The 16,981-nt window shown below is 50.1% G+C and overlaps 1 protein-coding gene across 1 annotated transcript in view; it reads left to right on the top strand.

Annotated features, from left to right (window-relative positions):
- ANKRD33B (ankyrin repeat domain 33B) overlaps positions 1 to 15,293 on the top strand; it is an 84,909-nt gene extending 69,616 nt beyond the window's left edge. The window contains 3 exon segments of the mRNA XM_045442002.1: positions 348 to 488; positions 9,291 to 9,443; positions 9,446 to 15,293. Coding sequence (XP_045297958.1) covers positions 348 to 488; positions 9,291 to 9,443; positions 9,446 to 10,122 — 971 coding nt within the window. The 3' untranslated portion in view covers positions 10,123 to 15,293.
- Positions 15,294 to 16,981: the final 1,688 nt, after the last annotated feature.

The raw sequence follows: 16,981 nt of genomic DNA, 5'->3' as shown, positions 1-16,981 counted from the left end.
ACCAGCCAGTGTCGCTGGAGGCTAGTTCAGCTCAGTTTCCACCCCCACCCCCACAGCTCACTGACTCCCCACGTTCCTCCTTACCAGTTTGACGGACAGCTGAGCCCTCAAGGGGGTGGGCCAAAGAGAACCAGAGTGAACCAGGCTGGCTCCCTGTGTCCTCCTGTTTACCAGACTTCATGAGAATTATTTCTTGTGTCTAAGAGGCAACCCCCACCCCCACCCCCCACAAGCGGGCTGGCCCGGGAGGTCGACCATGGGACCTTCTCTCTCTAGGAAGAATGCTTCACTGGGGTGCACACTCCTTGTGGAAGGTGGTCAGTAAACGTGTGTAATTCTCTTTGCAGGACATGCCACCATCACCAACTACTTGTTGAACTATTTTCCCGGCCTTGACCTTGAAAGGAGGAACGTGTTTGGGTTCACGGCCCTGATGAAAGCCGCCATGCAGGGCCGGACGGAATGCATCCGAGCCCTGATGTTGGCAGGTATGTCTCTACCTGCCCTGTGCGGTCCCAGGGGTCTCAGGAAGTGCTGATTTTGGCCCTTGAAAGAATGCGTGTTGACGGGGCACCTGGGTGGCTCAGTCGGTTAAGTGTCCGACTCTTCCTTTCCGCTCAGGTAATGATCTCATGGGTTCGTGAGTTTAAGCCCCACGTCAGGCTCTGTGCTGACAGATTCACTGTCTCTCCCTCTTTCTCTGGCCCTCCCCTGCTTGTGTTCTCTCTCTCTCTCTCTCTCTCTCTCTCAAAATAAATAAGCTTATATAAAAAAAGAATAGGTATCGAGAGGAATCAGTTCCATAGAGACTAAGCCTAGCAGATGTAGCGAAGAATGGTTTCTTTGAGGTGTGCAGCTGTCATCCTCTGAGCTGAAACAAACAAAAAGGAAAGCAAACCCCTCAGGGTGGGGCGGGAGGTCACAGCACTTGTCACCCCATAGCAAACCCCTCCCTGCTCCCCGATGAGCTGTCCTTCACCCTTAGCTCCTTCCTGCCCATATTTGTTCGTCTTTGTTTATTTTATTTATTTTGAGAAAGGGTGGGGAGGGGCAGAGCCAGAAGGAAAGAGAATCCCCAGCAGGCTCTGTATGGTCAGCGCAGAGCCCCATGCGGGGCTCGAACTCCCGAACCATGAGATCATGACCTGAGCTGAAATCAAGAGTCAGACGCTTAATGGACTGACTTTTTTTTTTCAAGTTAACTTTTTATTGGAATAATTTAGATGAATGGAGAGTGACAAAGATAGTACAGAGTCCCACCTGGTCCTCACTTGTTTCCTGCACATTAACGTCTTACTGGGGGGCCAACGTTGGTTCAGGACTCTTAGCTAAACCCCAGACTTTACTCAGATTCCACCCGTTCTCCCATTGCTGTCCCCTTTCTGTTCCAGGATCCCATCCAGGCTCCCACATGTAACTGCCACGTGTCCCCAGTGTCCTGTGGTCGGTGACAGTTCTCAGTCTTACCTCCCTGCTCATGACCTGCCTGGCTCCAAACTGGCCCGTATGGTGTCCTCGGCCTGTCATTTTCCTTGTGATTGGATTGGGGTTATACGAGTCACAGCTTGCTTTGGATTGTTTTTTTTTTTTTTTTTTTTCCTCCTGCTTTACCCTGAGGGTTTAGGAGAAACTGGAAGAAAAATAAATCCTGTAAGTGATGGCAGGCTTCGAAGAGGAAAACTTTCATGGAAATAAAAAAGATCATAATTAGAATTTAGTCCCGTTGATTGTGCTTTTGACTCTGACAGTTTCGTTTTTGAAAGGCGAGATACAGCAGTTTCGGACGAGTTTAGGCCTTGCCTGTCCTATAGCAGCAAAGAGACGCTTCCTCCTAATTAACCGGTGTTTGTGATGCTCTTGTATTTGGGGGAGGCTTCGTCTGCTTTTACTGCTTCTGGAGCTTAGTTATAATTGAGTGTAGGTTTTTAGTAATTTCCTTTCCTACCCAAGCATTTATGGTGTTAATCACATCACTTCATTTTTCCTGATGAATTAATTTGAATTACAGGCCCTTTTGTTCTTAGGTCAATTGCCTTGCCATCACTCCGGAAAATGCCCAGGTGTTGGCTGTCATTTGGCTTTTTTTCTGGGTCTGATGGAAGTTTCAGGCGTTCGCTAAGCATTTACAGGATTGCAGAAATGCCTCTGGGGCCTCTTGAGGGATGGGCTTGCTTCAGGGCAGCGCGTCCAGGGCCTCGGTTATGGATAATGAATTTGGCATTAGGTTTCATGGCTTTAGGTTTCCTCCCCCTTGCCCGTGCCCTCCTCCTGGGCCCTGCGCATCGGAGTCCAGCACGGTTCTCACGGGTGCAGCCCTGTGGTCCACCCACCCTGAACTGTTCCTTGTCCGAGCAGAATGGTCAGCAGAACTGACTTGGAAGCCAGGACCCCTGGTTCTTGATTCCAGTCCCTTCGTTTATCGTCTCTACACCTGGGCCAGTCACCGAACGCCCTGGGCCTCTGCTGGGACGGGAGGTGAACGACTGTAGGAAGTCGTAATGGGGACTGAATGAACTCCCATGTGGAAAGCCCTTGGGTGTATGTCCAGCGTGGAGGAAGCCTCTGGTCAATGGCGGTTGTTACTATTATTGTTACTTGTGAATTCATGTGCTCAGTAATTGTTTGTCACATGAATGAAAAGCAGTGGTCTATTTTTCCCCCTTGAAAAATATCCCTGTGGTGAAATACTTAAACATTCCTGCCGAGGGTCGTGGGCACATAGCTCGCAGCTTCTGAATCTTTTTACTGCTTGTCATTTGGTGCTGGATAATTCTTTGTGGTGGTGGGGGGTGGGGGGCATCCCCGGAACTGTAGGATATTCAGCACCTGCCCTGGCCTCTCCCCACCAGGTGATGCTAGCACCCTCCCAGTCAACCAAAAATGTCTCCAGACATTGCTAAAAGTCCCCTGGGCGTGTAAAACGGCCTCTTGCTGAGAAACAGTGATGTCAGTAATTTAAATGGGAAAGGACAGAAAAAAAGAAGAGAATCTTTTCCTTCTTATATGCATTCCTCCTTCCAGCTTGTTCTATAGTCCTTCTTAAAATAAAAACCTGACAGCTCTTCAGAGGGGTTTCTGAACTGCCCTCTAAGGTTTTGGCGTTTCACTTCTCGAAGATCTTAATTTTCTACTGTTACCTCTGAGGTGGCTCACACTTCTCTTCCCCAGGAAAGTGTGTTACACTTTCCTTTTACAGTAGATGTACGCGTGTGTTTTAAAAGAAGAAAGGGGCGCCTGGGTGGCGCAGTCGGTTGAGCGTCCGACTTCAGCCAGGTCACGATCTCGCGGTCCGTGAGTTCGAGCCCCGCGTCAGGCTCTGGGCTGATGGCTCAGAGCCTGGAGCCTGTTTCCGATTCTGTGTCTCCCTCTCTCTCTGCCCCTCCCCCGTTCATGCTCTGTCTCTCTCTGTCCCAAAAATAAATAAACGTTAAAAAAAAAAAAAATTTTAAAAGAAGAAAAAGTGAGGAGCACCTGGGTGGCTCAGTCAGTTGAGCGTTTGACTCTTGGTTTCAGCTCAGGTCCCAATCTCACTCTTTGTGGGTTTCAGCCCCGCATTGGGCTCTGCACTGACAGTGAGGAGCCTGCTTGGGATTCTGTCTCTCTCTCCCTCTCTTTCTGCACCTCTCTCTCAAAATAAATAAACTTTTTTAAAAACAAAAGAGAAAAAGGGACGCCTGGGTGGCTCAGTCGGTTGAGTGTCCAACTTCGGCTCAGGTCACGATCTCACGGCTCGTGAGTTCGAGCCCCGTGTCGGGCTCTGTGCTGACGGCTCAGAGCCTGGAGCCTGCTTCGGATTCTGTGCTTCCCTGTCTCTCTGCCCCAGCCCACTCGCATTCTGTCTCTGTCTCCCTCAAAAATAAATAAACGTCAAAAAAGATTTTTTTAAAGAAAGAAAAAAAATGTGTGATCGAATGTCTTTCCTGGGTTGGATGGAGAGCAGTGAGGATACTTGTTGGGATGCCTAAAAATTCGCACAGGTAGTTTTAAGTCTTCTTTCCATTTAATATGTCAATATTAAGAAAGCCTTTAAAGATACTAACGCATGCATGTTTCTTGGGATTGACACTTGAACACAGAGCATGTTTAGTGTAGCTGTGGAAAGTCCCTTGAGAGATAATCAGTGGTCATCATGTGATCATTTCAAAAGCAAAAGGCACGCGCACTGTTATGCGTTAACGGGTAGAAATGCATATATCATCCCTCTTGTTCCAAGTGCAGACTTTCTCCTGCACCTGAGTTGAATTTCCCAGTTGCAATTTCATTATATTCAGTAGGAAGCGTCTCCTTTGAGAAACGATGGATCATCGAATTGGATGCCCTGCCAGCACTGTTTAGATTTCCCAGTAGTTCATAACATACAGACACACGTCAGCTCTTATCTTACCCCGTCAGGCAGAACGAAATAACGTGGGAATTATCAAAACTTTGGATTTTATTAAAAATGTAACCGGGGTCTGGGAAGCTGATTTATCGGCTCTTTGGTTTTCGGCTTCCCCAGGAATAGCGTCAGCTCTGCTGATAAGAATCCCAAGTGGGGCTGTGGATTCTCGTTAATTCAGTGGAATATTAATGCCCCGAAGTGACAGGTCTATTTAAATAAGTGGCCCTGAGAAGCCATAATGAGGATGCGACTTTCTCTGCAGAGAAGCAGAACTCAGTGGAGGTTGGCAAGCTCTAGACCTGCTTAGGCTTTTGTACCTGAAGTGTGGTGTGATTTCTGTGGCATTCGGCCTTCCGGAAGCGGAAACAGGCAACACCTTCACGCGTCTGTGATCCCCAGCAACGACGCAGACATCCGGGAAGGTGTCGGAGGCTTGCTTAACGAGGGCCACTCTCCTCGTTGGTCCTGTGGTCATTCGTGTCCTAGGCGAGCCCCGACTGTGTGTGCTTCTGCAAAGCCAAGTGACACAACATCACAGCAGAGGTTTCTTTATTGTTTATAAGGATAACAGGAATCTCTTGTGAGCTGAGAATTTGCCAAGCTGGAATGATTTCAGATTAATTTGTAGAGAAAGGGCTAAAAATCAGGCATTCCATGTCACCACAGACAGTGTCTTAGCTTGGGCGCTTAGCTTGACGCAAAAGGAAACCTTGAGACAGGACGTGGGGACAACTAGTTTCTCTGGAAGGTGAGGGAGCCGGGTGAAGGATAGAAAGGGGAGACCCTGTGGGCAACTGGGACTCAGCCCTGCTGAGACTCCCTGAAGGACCAAGTACAAGGTATCTCAGAAATGCCTTTGGGGGTGGGGCAGGCTAGAAGGAGGTGCCCCATCCCCCACCCACCAAATCAGGGCTCTTTCCTGAGACCCTGTGTCCTGACTGATCGTATTGATTGATCCCCAAGATACAAGCCGGGATGGCACATGGGAGGAAAGCTGTAGGAGCTGGTCCACAGGCTCCTGTGTCAGGAGAGAGGCCTCTTGCTGGGAGGGGACCAGAGACAGGCTTAGAAGGGTAGGTAATGTTGGGGGGCTGGCAGAGAATTTGGAAAGGAAGTGATGTGCCCAGGCTCTGTCTGCCTTCTTCTAGTCTGGCCATGACTCCTGGGGGGACAGTATCTGAGAATGAATGACGGAAGGTAGCTTCTTTTCCTTTGGCACCTGTTTGGGATGCTTTCTGCTTCCAGGAACAGACATCCTGACTTGATGGGGGCTGAAAGCAAACAAGCCTCTGTTCCCCCCTCTCACCAGAAGTCTCAAGGCAGGCAGTAGCTGTGCAGAGCTGGCCCTGGGCTCCATGAGGACATCCCAGAACTGGGTTCCCTTTTCTGTTCACCCAGCACCCCTGACTCACCCAGCACCCCCATTCTCCCGGCACCTCCCACCCTCCCCACCAAGTACCCCCTCCCTTCCCACACAGCAGCACCCCTTCCTCCATCCAGCACCCCCTCCCCAGCACCTCCCATCCCCTCCCCCAGCACCCCCTTTCACACAGCACCTCCTATCCCCCACCCAGCACCTCCCCTCCCCCCCCAGCATCCCCCCTCCCCCAACACCTCCCCCCCACAACCAGCACCCCCCTCCCCCAAGCACTTCCTATCCTCCCTCACCCAGTACCCCCTCCCCCCCATAGCACCTCTTTTTGCCCCCCAGCACCCTCCTTCCCCCACCCAGCACCCCCCTCCCCCCCACATGTTGGCTGGTTACTTCACATTGCACCAGAACTCTAGGCTTCAGATCTGTGTTTTAGACAGAAAGCGGCACTACCCACAGTCATCACTTTTATCAGGGTGCAAGAGCCTTCTCTTTGGGGCTCACTGACCCTTGCAAGAGAGGCTAAGGAAAAGGGGAACAGGACTGAAGTTACTGGGTTAGACCAGTATCCTCAACTGGGGGTGGGTGTTGCCCCCCCCCCCCCCACCAGGGAACACGTGCTAATATCTGGGGAAATTTTTGGTTGTCACAACTGTGGAATGCTACTTGGCCCCACTGGGTAGAGACTGGGGTTGCTGTTAAAAGTCTTAACGATGCACAGGACGGCCCCCACAACAAAATGATCTGGCCCAAAATGTCAGTAGTACTGACATGGCAAAACCCTGGTCTACGCCAGTCATGATGCATTGCCCAGAACTAAGTATGTTGCTGCCTTGAGTAAAATCGAGGACTTTGTGTAGACAACTCACAGCACTCAACATGGCAGCAAACGGACACGTGGGTAGGAGCCCAACTTCTGTCTGCATGGCTGGAGCACTGGGTGAGACAGCAGGGGTAGGGAGTGAGGGTGCCAGCAGGTCCCGGGGAGAAGATGCACACACCGGCCTTTCAGAATCCTCTGTTCTCCGAAACGTTCACTTATAGAGTGTTGACCATCGGTGCTGGCCTCCCACGGTTTCATCGCTCTGTCTAGGCCATTAATGTTGCCCTTCTTAACGACATGAATCCCAGATGTGTAGCATGGCTCAAGTCCTCAGGCTACATTACCATCAGAGTGGCCTTTGTTCTGTAAAAGTGTGTGGTTTCCGAGATCATTTTGAAGGGGTTTTTTTTTTTTTTTCTGTTTATTTATTTAGAGAGGGACAGGAGGGGGTCAGAGAGGGAGGGAAAGAGAGAATCCCAAATAGGCTCTGTGACGTCAGCGCTAGAACCCAGTGCAGGGCTCGAACCCAGGAACCGTGAGATCACCACCTGAGCCAAAATCAAGAGTCAGACACTGAACTGACTGAGCCACCCAGGCGCCCCTTCCAAGATCATTTGGGAAAGGCACGAAAACAGCAGGAAGCGCTGAACTACCCTTTGGACAGCTGCTCCTTTAGTTTTCTATTAGCTTTTGAAAAATGTCTCTCTCAAGCCACGTTCATTAAGATTTTAATTTTGCAGTTTGTTCCTTTTTAAGTGACGTGCAATTAATTAAGGCTTAATGTGTCATCTATTTTTTGCGATGACATTTTTACTGCCCCCTTTTCATTTTTGTCAGTTTATAAATTGTACTCTGGCTAATGAGTTCCATCCCGATTTCCAGTTCCAAATAATTATCACTTTCCGAGTACGTCTATTCTTTAATGTGCCACAGAATTAAGCACATTATGAGGCAAGCCCAGGTGAGCGGGCCTGCCTGTGCCAGGGGGCCGCTGGAGGGGCGCCAGGCCCGGGAGACTGCTGAGCCCCTCCTCGCCTCCGTTCAGCACGTACTGAGCCGCCACCACATGTCAAACACCTGGGTCCGCGTGAGACATAAATGCAGAAGCCTCTGCCGGTCCCGGTCCCTGGAGAGCTCACAGACTAGATAATTGCCCTAGTTCTCCACACTGCTTTGCCAGTCAAAGTATGACTAATGGGACCTGAAATCCTGAATGATTTTTAACTGTGTATGGGGCTGAGATTGGACCAAGATTAATTGAACAGCAATTCCTTCTTAATTTCTCTTATACGACTGCGCTGAAATTTATGAACATCTCATCAAGTTGAGCTGAAGTTTAAATTTGCAATATTAGGAGGGGGCGGTGGGTGGGACGGGGGAGATTTATTAAGGAAGTGACTAGTATAAGGGAGACTGAGGATATAGGAGTCAGGATTCTCCAGAAACACAGAACCACTGGGAGATACATGTTAAGAGATTTATTTTAAAGAATTAGCTCATGACCTTGGGGGTTAGCAAGCCCCAGATCTGCCAGGTCATCAGGCTGGAAACTTGGGCAGATGTTAATGCTGCAGTCTTGAGGCTGAATTCCTTTTTCCCGAGAAGTCTTTAGCTTTTGTTCTTGAGGCCTTCAACCGATTGGATGATGCCCACTCACATTATTGAGGGTAATCTCCTTTACTCAGACAACTGATTGTGGATGCTAATGGCGTCTACAAAATAGTTTCACAGGGCACCTAGATTAGTGTTTGTTTAAATCCCTGGGGTGCCATAGTCTGGCCACGTTGACACAGAGCACTCAGTGTCATAGAGGAAGTGACCCTCCCTGACGGGTGGGCAGGAAACACACACAGATGAGACCTTCTGTTGGCAACTTCGATGCCTCAGGTAGGTCCCTTGGCCGCTGTGACTACCATCCATTTTGTAGCAAACCTTTATGAAATGCATGCCTCCCACCAGCCAGGATGATATGTGTCGAGGAAACCAAAATGAGTAAGATGGGGGCTCTGTCCTGGAGAAGCCCACGGTCTGGTAAAGACGATAGACCCAGGACCGACCAACTCAGTACAAGAAGTGAAGGGCCACACGTTTCCTGCACAATGGGACCCTCACAAGTGATTATTCCTTTTAGCGTTCTAGAACATTCTGGTGACATCATTGAAGTGTTCACACGTCTGTCTAGTCATCTCTTCGTTGCCGGAAAGCCATGAAATCTTATTTCTTTAAAAATCCCATGATTTAGGGGTGCCTGTCGGTTAAGCGTCCGACTTCGGCTCAGGTCATGATCTCGTGGTTCACGGGTTCAAGCCCCACGCTGCACTCTGTGCTGACAGCTCAGAGCCTGGAGCCTGCTTCCGATACTGTGTTTCCCTCTCTCTTTGCCCCTCCCCCACTTGCACTTTGTCCTTCCCTCTCAAAAATAAACATTTTTAAAAAATTCCATGACTTAGGTGCTGAGTTCAGGTGGTTTTATTTAGGAAAGGCAAGTGATCAAATTAGGAGCACTTAAAGCTGGGTTGTGTTACAGTCGTACACACAGTAAGTAGTTCATGGTCAGATGCAGGCTCATCCGGGTGGCACAGTGCCAGGGAGTCTGTTACTAGGTTGTGGAAATTCTGCCTTTGATCCATTTCACTGTCTTTCATTTTCTGCCATTGGACGGGAAAAGTTCTCGAGGCATTCTCCCATTACTGTTTGCATTTGGTTTTTTTCAGGGGCCGATGTCCATGCCCGGGACCCCCGCCGTGGGATGTCCTCCCAGGAGTGGGCTGCTTACACGGGACGGATGGAGGCCGTCCGCCTCATCCAGAGGCTGCTGGAGCGACCCAGCCCCGAGCAGTTTGGGGAAAAGTACAAGCCAGAGCTGCCGCTCCCCCGGAGGCCGTTCTGAAGCCCACGGGCTCCAAAAACTGCTTGCAGAGGCTCGCCGAGTTTGTGCGGTCCACGCTGACGCCCCGCTCACGCCAGGGCCTGGAGGATGGGGGCGTCCTGGACCATATGGTCAGGATGACCACGAGCCTCTACAGCCCCGCCGTGGCCATCGTCTGCCAGACTGTGTGCCCCGAGAACCCGCCCTGTGTGGGGAAAAGGCGGCTGGCGGTGCAGGAAATCCTGGAGGCCCGGGGGAACCCGGACACGCACGCCCCGGAGGGCGATCAGGTAGAGGGCGCCGAGCGGCAATCCCGGACCCTCCAGGCCGCGGGGGTCTCCAGAGAGGGGGCCCCGAGAGCCAGCCTCCCGTCTCCGCAGCTGCCAGGCGCCCCGCGGAGGGCCAGCCTCCTGCCCCTGCAGCTGCTGAGGAGGACCAGCGTGCGGCCCGGCGTGGTCATCCCCAGGGTGCGCATCAGCAAGGCGCCCGCGCCCACCTTCCACCCGGAGCGGGCGGCCGCCAAGGGCAGCACCAAGGACAGCGCCCACCTTCAGCTCCCCAAGTGGAGGTACAAGGAGGCCAAGGAGGAAAAGAGGAAGGCGGAAGAGGCGGAGAAGCAGCGGGCGGCGGCCGCGCAGAAGGAAAGGCGGGCGCCGTCCTGGAGGAAAAGGACGTGAGGGGTTAGGGTCGGCTGCCTGGAAGCGTGTTCGGCGGGGGAGGAGGCGGCGGGGCTCGGCGCCGGGAAGGATGCGCCCCCCCCCCCGCCCCCCGCCCTCGCCCTCGCCCCTTCCGCCGCGCTGCACAGCCCCGCACGTCGCCGCACATCCCCTGCAGACAGGCTCTCCCGGGGGGGGGGGGGGGGGCCAGAACGCGCTCCATATTTATTCAGGCAGCACCCTAGAGTGAGTTGGGCAGGGCACAAGAAGATTAGCCTAAAACCAGTTCCCTTGGCAGTCAGTACACCTAGCGGGCAATTTGCCAAAAAGCCTACCTTTAGAACCTCACTTGAGAAATTTGTAAGACCAATGTATCAAAGGGCCTTTTCGGAATAATTTTGTATTTTAATCATGATCAAATCTGCCTTTTACTGGTCTTTGTATTTAAGACGTCATGAATACATTTGCCCGAAGGCCTTTTGTTTAAAATACTGTTTCTAGCAATAATTATTTGTGATATCTCTATGATTTCATACAGAATTTGCGGAAGCCTCCCCTTTCCTTGATGTTTGCTCCGGTCTTTGCCTTTCCTTCTCATCGTAGGTGTGCACGAGCTCCGTACGTTCTTATTGATTTGATTAAGCGATGCTGAATATTTGTTTCTATTTGATGGAGGCATTCACTTTTACAGCAAAATGATGAAGTGAGACGGGGATCAGAGTTCCTTGTATCTTATTTTTAAAGCTCTTATTTATACAGTAATAATAATGAAGAAAAACCTGTTGTCGAAGTACGAAACCGCGCATAGAGAAGCATGTATTTATTGCTAGAACTAAACATTTTAAGCAAGGGACTTCAGATAAACTGGATGCAAAGCCTTTAACATATTCAAAAATAGATAGGAGAAAAGCCTATTGCTTAATAAAATGGGGGCAAATGTAATAAATTTTTAGTAGAAATACAAAGTTAAGTTCTATGTACTCTTACAGAAATTGAATTCAGATATCCTTAAAACGTAAAAAAGATGCAAAAGAGTAAGGCGCCAGAGTGATACAAACCACTGAAAAGGGGGAGAGGGGCTAGCGGAACAGGGATCAGGACTAAACATTAAACAAACTCATCTAAGGCAAATTGTCCTGGCGTGGGCTGGGCCGCTCCCTCCTCCAGACTCCGTTCCAAAGATTCCCTGGTGTGGAATTACTTTTATTTTTCCTTTGATGACTCCCTGTGATGTTCAGTTCATTCTCATGCTGACTTTGTAGGATTTCCAAGATATGGGGACTTCGGCAGAGCATGTATGCGATTTGCCCTGGGCTCTGAGCTCTCACTGGGAGTTTCCGTCCATACTTTTTATCTCTGAAGCACTGAGAAATTCTAATGACTCTCTGGCCATCTGGGTTGCAGAGTATCTGTCATATATATGCACTACTGACGGCACTTTATTTAAAAATTACCCTACTTGGAAGCCATAGATTGAAACTCGTAGAGACCGACCCTGGATTCACATGTCAGATCGTGCTGCTCCCTGGCTGTGTCGTGATGTGCACCTGTCTCATGATGTGGGCTGGGATGGCGCTGGCCTCTGCCTATCCTCCTGTGATGCTCGGCACCATCGGGCATTGAGCAATCTGGGGTCTCAGACTCGCCTCTCCAAAAACCTCAACCAATAGTCTGTTGGGCAGCACCAGACTGATGGGAGAAGGTGCGATGCTAATGCTTTCTTTCAGCATCACTGATATTAGGGGGCTGCAGGCCACCCTTGTGTGTGAGTCGGGATTGGCCAAGTGCCCTCGGATGAGATGGGGACTGGTCCCCAAGGTGAAGAGAAACACACCTGAGCTCCCTGACAGTCCAGTCCGGCATTCTTTGAGATAATTTTCACGTTCATGTATTTTCATTGCTCTGAATGGCTGGCTGCATTTTCTAGCTGAGGGTCCCTCTTTGTCACCTGGCTTCCGCTGTAGTTTGGGGGCAGGGGCACTGACGGGCAGTGACCTCCTTCTGCTCTCCACATGTCCTCACATTTGTTCCCTGCCATCTCCTTTGCCTTCTCTCTTCCTTGGCCTGTTTTCTTCTCTACTTTTGGCTAAATGCCCTGATCCTCCGTGGCACCACCACTCTGAGGTCTAGAAAGGGCAGAAAAGCAAGGCGATCGTGAGAGGCAGTGCAGTGTCCCTCTTGAATTATCATGTAGTGACCTCCACCTGCCCAGTGAATGAGCTACAGATTTCCCCAGCTTCTTTGCAGTCGGTTTAGGATTTTGGCACGGTCCGCTATGCCCTTTTAAGGGCAAGAGACCTCGTCTGCTCTCCTGACAGAGGATAACAGCACCACCCTGCTGTGCGGAGCAGGGAGGACCCGGTGTCTGCTTGCGCCCCTGATGCTTATTAACTGTAAATAGTGAATTTCGAGTTGACAGGTACCTTCTCAGGGATTTATATATAAATGTAGTTAGAGGAAAAGATGAAGTATATTTTAATACTTTCTAGCATTTGAGTGAATCATGATCACACTAGACAGAAGAAATATTTCTAAGATGATATCAGTGCGGCTGTTTTCCAGGGAGCTGTCCAGAGGCTCCCTCTGTTGAGATTTTCTGGTTCCTGGAGACCCGGGACTTTGGCAGCTGAAACGGCTCTGGGGGTAGATGTGAGGTCACCTCGGCACCTCTCAGTTACCTCTCGTGGATGTGAACCCTTGTATTTAAAACAGAGTCCGCCTGTAGGTAAGCAGCGGTGGCTGGGATAACAGAGACGGGCCATTCGTCACTTTTACCTCTAGAACTGGTTCCTCCGTGTCTGCTGTCGGGGTGCATGCCGTGGCAATGACAGTTTCTTGTCCTGGCTCATGTGGACCCATGTTCCACGGTCCTCCCGGTGTGCTGCTCACCACCGGGGAGGCAGAGGGAGAATCTGGGAAGCCGAGGGAAGTCCGTCTGGAATGGCCTCAGTGTTAAGAGGCATAAGCTGTCGCGTCTTTGGCCACACTAGGGACACACGGCCCATAGCATCACGGACCTTCGTCACTGTCTCTGAAGCATCTCCCAACGGGCTCCCGGCAGCACGTCAGAAACACGGAGGTGGGAAATCGCAGCTGGTTCCTTGTCTCAGCGTCGGGTCCTCCCGAGACACCAGGCTCATTCTGCAGGGGACAGAGGTTCATGATGTCCGCCGGGACGCGGGGCCTGCATGCGCAGAGAGGAGGTTCCAGACGCCTCTGCCCACTTCCTTCCACGCTGTCAGTGGGGAGCGGGTCTCCGGGGGCCCGGTGTCTGCGTGGTGTGCGAGATAGAATCCCACGAGGCGAGGCCGGACCCCGTCCTGACGGGGATGCCAAGCCCGTGTTCCGCAGGGAAGAATCATGGTACCACGTTAGGAAGAAAGGCCTCCCTGAGAGTTAACTTAATGAGCCAAGACTCAGAAGGGGGCACGATTTGTCCCTTGTAGCCTCTGGCAAGAGCACTGCCTTTTCCCCCTCATCCACACTACAGTCAGAGAGGAGCCTGTCTCTCCCTAATTTACCTAAGTTTGCTCTAGGGAAGGCGCTCTGATGGAAGGCAGGGGGGTTCCTCCTCCCCCAGGCTCCCCTGGACGTTCCTGCTTGCTCCTTTCCTGTCTCCTACAACACCTGTCCGCCCCGCAGCGTGGAGGCTCATCATGACCTACTGTGAGCTCCAAGTCGCCATCTTTCATGCGATCAAGTGCAAGCATTTGTTCTTCTTTACAGTATTTGGGGAAGTTCTGACACGCTGCCCGGGTATTTGCTCAGCGCCCTTTCTGGCCCACGTGGGCGACTGGGCTCTGCACTGTCTGTGGGTACTCCGCGTGCCGGGTCCTCGTTTCCCGCCACGGCAGCCTCGCACCAGCCCCCTTGAGCCAGGCCAACGGCCTAGAGGACCACTATCCTTCAGGGAAGGGAAGGCAGGAGGGCCGTCACAACCGGCCCACGCAGAACGATGAGGTCGCGTTCGTGATGGCAACTGGAATCTGGCAAATAATCCTCACCGTGGGGGTGCTGTTACCCACAGAGAACTTAGGACAAAACCGGTCTCCCTGAAGTGCTGATTGCCGTTTTCTCAGCTTGACACGTGGATGCATCTAGAACTTGTTTCTTTCATCTGTGTAACTCTTGAGTCAGCTGCCCATTTCTGTGGCCTCGAATTCACCTGTTTCTTCATTAACGTTGAAAACAAGCGGCTAAAAAAATTCCTCTGGAGGCTGGTCTTGGGGGGGAAAAAAACCCGAGACAAACAGAAAAACACGAAACACAAAACTTCACCACTACCTGAATTGATTTAACTGGTTTTCGAGCGACTCGGTCGAATGCCCGTGCCGTGCGCACAATTTCTGCATTGTGTCCCAGCCTGAAACAAGACTTCTGAGAGAGGCACGGTCCCTGCAGCGCTCTGATGGCCCTCGGCTGCAGGCCGAGCCGGAGTGCGCGGTGTGTGATAAGGTGTGAGTGTGCCCACACGCACGTGCACGTGCAAATGAACAACTAAAGGAAGAGCAGGTCCTGCGTTTGCAAAGGTGACGGCCGCGGTGGCTCCCGGGGAGCGTCAGGCGTGACCTTCATCGATGTGTGTGTTCAGGAGGGTTGGACGGTCCAAGACCTACTGGAGACACTTCATCCAGTGGGGCGTGGAACACAGATGCGTGTCGTAACCCGGATCTTCTCGAAGTGGAGTGTTGGGCCGGGCGCCTCATGTAGGACAAGGTCCAGTCGCCGAATCGGGGACATCTCTCTGCCTTTGACGCGCGTCCTCTGCCTTGAGAAGCAAAAGCCGGAGAGGACTCTGCTTGGGGAGCTCCAGCAGACTTTCAGCTGTGGCCACAGGGTGGGGACTGAACTTCGAATTTGGTGTCAGGTTAGCCCATAAATCAGCATCTTACCCCAAGGAAGCACTAGCATTTTCCCAAATCCCAAGTATGAAGTACTCTAATCAAAGCTAACACAACTTGGGTTTTGAGAGGCATCGATTCTTCATAGTATTATAGCTTTATATTGTTTTTAGAGGAGATGTAGGTGAGAAACAAAAATGAAGCTGGTAGGGCAGTGACCTGTGTTGACCTGACGCCGTATAATGTTTTGGGAGCTTGCGTTGAAGCACTTTATTAACACCAGCTCTTGAGCAGAAGTTCTCGAAGCTGGTTTGGAACTGCACAATTATGGACGACTGGATGAAAACCAAACCAAAACAAAACAAAACAAAAAGATGCTGTAAACCTGGAAATGTTACCAGCAGCTCTCCGAGCCTGTGGGGGCGTCCTCAGGAATTTGAATGATACACCCCTGGTCAGTTGAACAGAAAAAGGTTTCTTTGGAATTCTCTTCATTGAAATCATTGTCCTGCCTTGTCATGTTTTGGGTGTCTGAGGATATGTGTTTAATGATGGCAACTTTATGGCAGTCTGAGAATCGAACAGACTTCTGCAAGGGGGACCAGATTTCAAATTCTGTCATCTTGGGATAAGCTCTGTTTTCTGAATGTAAAGTTATTTCCATTGTCATTTCTGAAAACGGCTGTTTTGAAAATGTTGACCGGGGATAGCATTGGGTACATTTCATAGCTTTTTATTTTGAAGGTGAGTTTTGTTACGGTTTATAAAAGATATTTTCCTATTTAGACCTCAGGGCTATTTTGGGACCTACAAATAAATGTGACTCCCAGCAGCGTCCAATTCTTGATATCCAAAACGTTAATAATCTTTACGTTAAATATGATACATTATTCAGCATAAAGAATGTGTCTGTTCCCTGTCACCTTCTAATAAATTCTGTATCTAATATTTAAAAAGTCTAGACAAAAGCAATGTAAAAATATGGGGGGATTGTGGCTACAGGATTAAAAAGCTCTTGTGAAATAAACTGTACAGGGGTGTGATATTTGACGTGTGTAGGAAATGAGACAATTAAATATGTCACGTATTTTTAATGTCACTTCTTTTGATCGGGATAGATGTGCACTTTCTTTTTCTGACACACTGTTACCTGAACACGCTTTACTTTTACTTTCAATGGTAAGGTTTTTAAATTAATGGTTTATCCAAGAATATTTTCACTTACGTTAAAATAACATCGCTGCAGCCCACCCACTAGGAGGTGGGCACCCTTCAGTCGTGTGTCCATGTATCTGCATACATGTGTCAAAACAAAAATACGGTTTTTATTTTAGGTTTATTTATTTTGAGAGAGGGAGGGAGCACGAGCGGGGGAGGGGCAGAGAGAGAGGGGGAGAGAGAGAATCTCAAGGGTCTTGATCCCTAGAACTCCAAGGTCATGACCTGAGCTGAAATCAGGAGTCCGAGGCTTAATTGACTGAGTCCCCCTGGCGCCCTAGGTTTTGTTTTTCTGTGTATTCTTTTACCTAGCTGATACAATGTAAATGTTGTTCTTTGGTTTCTTTATTTAAAGCATGCTTTTTTTTAAAGCATGTCCTTGAAAAGCTTTTTAAAAACTCTAAAACTAATTTGATTTTCTTTTAATGGCTAAAAAAGGAATGTAGAAACACAGAAAAAATGAACCAAATGCCGTGAAAGGGTTTCAGATGAAAAGTCCCTGACCCTCCCTCGGGGCAGTCTCTCAGATGAATTACTTAGGCATCCTTCTAGAAATATATGTGTGTGTGTATGTATATATATATATTTAAAAAAATTTTAGGATGGGGCGCCTGGGTGGCTCAGTCGGTTAAGCGTCCGACTTCAGCTCAGGTCATGATCTCGCGGTTTGTGGGTTCAAGCCCCACGTTGGGCTCTGTGCTGACAGCTCAGAGCCTGGAGCCTCCTTCGGATTCTGTGTCTCTCTCCCTCTCTCTGCCCCTCTCCCACTCACACTCTCTCTCTCCTTCAAACATAAATAAACATTAAAAAATTTTTTTAAA

Source organism: Leopardus geoffroyi, chromosome A1, assembly GCF_018350155.1.
Source record: "Leopardus geoffroyi isolate Oge1 chromosome A1, O.geoffroyi_Oge1_pat1.0, whole genome shotgun sequence".
NCBI lineage: Eukaryota > Metazoa > Chordata > Mammalia > Carnivora > Felidae > Leopardus > Leopardus geoffroyi.
The sequence above is the reverse complement of the archived record's forward strand: the minus strand, read 5'-3'. Positions and strand labels throughout refer to the sequence as shown.